The sequence below is a fragment of the Mus caroli genome, chromosome 11 (genome assembly GCF_900094665.2).
Source record: "Mus caroli chromosome 11, CAROLI_EIJ_v1.1, whole genome shotgun sequence".
Classification (NCBI taxonomy): Eukaryota; Metazoa; Chordata; class Mammalia; order Rodentia; family Muridae; genus Mus; species Mus caroli.
In genome coordinates this window covers 80,457,765-80,461,316 of record NC_034580.1, presented here as the reverse complement: position 1 = coordinate 80,461,316, position 3,552 = coordinate 80,457,765, and the positions used below count along the sequence as shown (strand labels likewise).

General features: G+C 47.7%; 1 protein-coding gene and 1 long non-coding RNA gene across 2 annotated transcripts in view; one reads left to right on the top strand and one right to left on the bottom strand.

Moving 5' to 3' along the window:
- The window catches only part of LOC110306330, a 4,429-nt gene extending 3,804 nt beyond the window's left edge, over positions 1-625 (bottom strand). Inside the window, exon 1 of the long non-coding RNA XR_002379253.1 lies at positions 459-625. This is a non-coding gene — a long non-coding RNA (uncharacterized LOC110306330). The remainder of the gene's footprint in view (positions 1-458) is intronic.
- Positions 626-667: 42 nt separating this feature from the next.
- Appbp2 (amyloid beta precursor protein binding protein 2) overlaps positions 668-3,552 on the top strand; it is a 42,879-nt gene continuing 39,994 nt past the window's right edge. Inside the window, exon 1 of the mRNA XM_021177544.1 lies at positions 668-1,132. Within this exon, the coding sequence (XP_021033203.1) occupies positions 995-1,132 (138 nt within the window). The 5' untranslated portion in view covers positions 668-994. The remainder of the gene's footprint in view (positions 1,133-3,552) is intronic.

Below are 3,552 nucleotides of genomic sequence, written 5' to 3'. Positions count from 1 at the left end.
GGGACTGGGCCTAACAAAGGATTTATAGCGTTAAGTGAATTCCTTGAATATGTAATTTTTCAATATTCAGACTACCATGCATTTTTCTTTTCTTTCTTTCTTTCTTTCTTTTTTGAGACCCGGTCTCCCTATCGTCCTGACAGGCCTGGAACTCACACTGTAGACCAGGCTGGCCTGGAGCTCACAGAAATCCACCTGCCTCTGCCTCTGCAGTGCTGGGATAAAAGTGATGGGCTACCACATCCCTCATATAGGTTTTCTTTGTTTGCGACAGGGTCTCACTCCATAGACCTTGACCTCAGGAGATACCCCTGCCTCTGCCTCCCAAGCGATCCATTCCAAGTGCACCATGCCCTGGCCCTGCTGTGCACTTTTGTGAAAAACAGATCAGTCCTAAAGTTCGTTGATCTAAAAGATCAATTCTTAAAGTTCAAGAGGGCTGTCGTCGAAAAACTCACTGAAACGAGACTGTGCTGGAGAGCCACAGCACGCTGGATAAAACACCACTCCAACTACCGCCCAGCCTCCCCGGTGTCTCGTCCTTTAGGAACAAGCACCCAGCGGCCCTCAGACGCTCCGCGCTCTTTCTCCGCAAGTTTTCCGCCTGCCGCATTCCTTCCCGGGCGCGTCGGCGCATCGCGCGTTGACGTCATGACGCCACACACGCAGCCCCGCCCATGCAGAGCTGAGAGCCTGGACGGAACTGGGCTCGCTCTCCTGTTGGGAATGTGAGGCTCTCAGTACGGTCCTGCTCTGCGTTCGTCCGGATCTTCCGTGGCGGCCTCTACCTCCGCCGCCGCCGCCGCTATCGCCAGCACCATCTGCCCTCAGGCCCCGCGCGCACGCAGAGGCCCGGCAGCCCGGTACGAGAGGCGCGCGCCGGCCCGCTCGCCCGCGTGGTCGCCGCCCCTCGGAAGCCTCCGGAGCCTCACACGGGTTCGCTACGGAGGGAGGCGGAGGCCTGCGGGAGGAGGCGGAGGAGGAGCGAGGGAAGATGGCGGCCGTGGAGCTCGAGTGGATCCCGGAGACGCTCTACAACACCGCCATCTCCGCTGTCGTGGACAACTACATCCGCTCGCGCCGCGACATCCGCTCCTTGCCGGAGAATATCCAGTTCGACGTTTACTACAAGGTACAGCGGATCTGCTCTATCCGATCCCGCCGCTGCTCCCGGGCCGCACCCCCTTCCACGTCCACGGCCCGGCCCGTAGCTCTCCAGGCAGCGTCGGCTGCGGTGGCCGCTTTCCGATACGCCGCCACCCCCGCGTCTGCCTCCCGGTCTGTGCGGCCCGGGGGGGTTCTTGTGTGAGAGCTATCCGCCATCCCCTTAGGGGCCCCAGGGTAGGCCTGCGGGAATGCCTGGCCCAGCGGAGTCCCACCCGGTCCTCTAATCGCTGGGGTATTTTCTGCCTTCTCTAGTGTTTGTATCAGCTGGACTTTTTTGTTCCGCTCCACCCCTAATTCTCCCTACTTTGTCATCTCGTCGATCCTCTTTACCCGAGTAACTGCTTTCTTTCTTTCTTTCTTTTTCTTTTTTTTTTTTTTCTTTTTTCCCCCTCCCTTCGCCGGTCCGAGTTTCGTCTCTTTCCTTTCTTTCAATCCGAAATGATTTAGTTAGGGCTTATTGAAAATGATCTGTGGGCTTCATTTGCATATCCTTGAAAGCTTTTTTGTGTGGTTTCTGGGTTTGTTTTGGTTTTTCGGTTTACACTTTGGGTTAAATTGGGAATTTTATTAATAGATTAGTAATAGACTGGATCTTTAGAAAGGACGCAGTGAAATTCCCTGAAAGCAAGAAGTAGAAATCTGAATTATACCAATGTGTATGAAAAGTGCGATTTTGCAGCATTCTTGCGTCGCTCCCTCTCAAAAATCTGCATAGAAAGTCCCAAGTTGCTCTCCAAGGAGTTTCAAGGGTAAGTGTTCTTAGATGTGGACAATTTTTGCAGTGTTCTGAGAGGGAGGAGAACTTTATGGACTCGGAGCCTCCCTTTTCCTCTCCCCCACATTTGAGTGTGAACACTGGCCTTATTCAGGGATCCTTGCTTTGAGTCAGCGAGAACTTCAGTTTCCAGTAGCCACTTTTGCAAAATATGACCAGTAGAGCTTTTATTTTTAGATCTTTAGTATTACTTCATTAGTTAGTTGTCTCCCAGCAGTGTAATTTGATGTTTACCAGATTTGTATATTCTTATATTTGTTCGGTGTTTTAGGGCGTTTGTTTTATAAGAGAGATTGTCTGCTTTTTCCAGCTTGAGAACATTCTTTCAGAATTAGCAACTGACATGCTGCAGTCTATAAACCCTGCTGCTGCTTTGCACCAACCCTTACTTAACAGGTAAACTCATTTCCCTCCTAAATATCTGGAGAAGATTCATCTTGACAGCACGTGTTAAATTTTTTAGATTTAGAAGGAGACCTCCCTCCATTCCAGACGGTTTTGATACATTGATTACTTGTGTGTGACTAATGTTAGTTTTATGCATTTAGGCTACATCTGTACCAAGGACAAATTAATTGGCTTTGCTCAACCTGGAAAACTGCTGCAGTATGTGCTATTTCTGTTGATTTTATTAAGTCATATGTATAGTGTACACCTTCTAGAGGAAGTCCCTGGGAATCTAACCAGTAAAAATACCCTTAATCTCTGAATTCTGTCAAAATGCTTTTAGTATCTTTTAGTACCTTCCACTAAAATTAAAGCCTTTCCTTTGAAGGTTATTGTTAGTGAGTGTGCTTTTGGCCTGTGTCCTGTCTCTGTGTAGGTCAGAGTTTTCATATTGCTTTTTTGGGAACATTTTATTTTTTAGTAAGATAACTTGATGTGGACCTTGGTGCAGGGCTTGGAGCTGGGTTAAATACGGTCATCTGTTACTTTGTTTACGTCTTATAACTAAATTCACCTGTATAGTAGAGTATAAACCTGGTAAAACTTGCTTCCTTTTTTTTTTTTTTTAATAAGAATTACTTGTTTTATTTATGAGTACACACTGTAGCTATCTTCAGACACACCGGAAGAGGGCATCAGATCCAATTACAGATGGTTGTGAGCCACCATGTGGTTGCTGGGATTTGAACTCAGGACCTGGAAGAACAGTCCGTGTTCTTAACTGCTCAGCTATCTCTCCAGCCCTTCTTTGTCTTATTTATGCATTTACTGTTCTGGAAGTTGAATCTAGTGTCTAGTTCATGCTACACAAGCAGTCTACTACACTACATCCCCAGATTTCTCTTAACTTTTTTTTTTAAGAGATGTATTTATTTATTTATTTTATGTATGTGAATACATTGTAGCTGAACAGATGGCTGTAAGCCTTCATGTGGTTGTTGAGAATTGAATTTTTAGGACCTCTGCCTGCTCCGGTTGGCCCCGCCATTCTGGTCAACTCTGCTCGCTCAGTCCCTGCTGGCTCCGGCCCAAAGATTTATTATTATACATGAGTACACTGTAGCTGACTTCAGATGCACCAGAAGAGGAGGGGGTCAGATCTCATTATGGGTGGTTGTGAACCACCATGTGGTTGCTGGGATTTGAACTCAGGACCTTCGAAA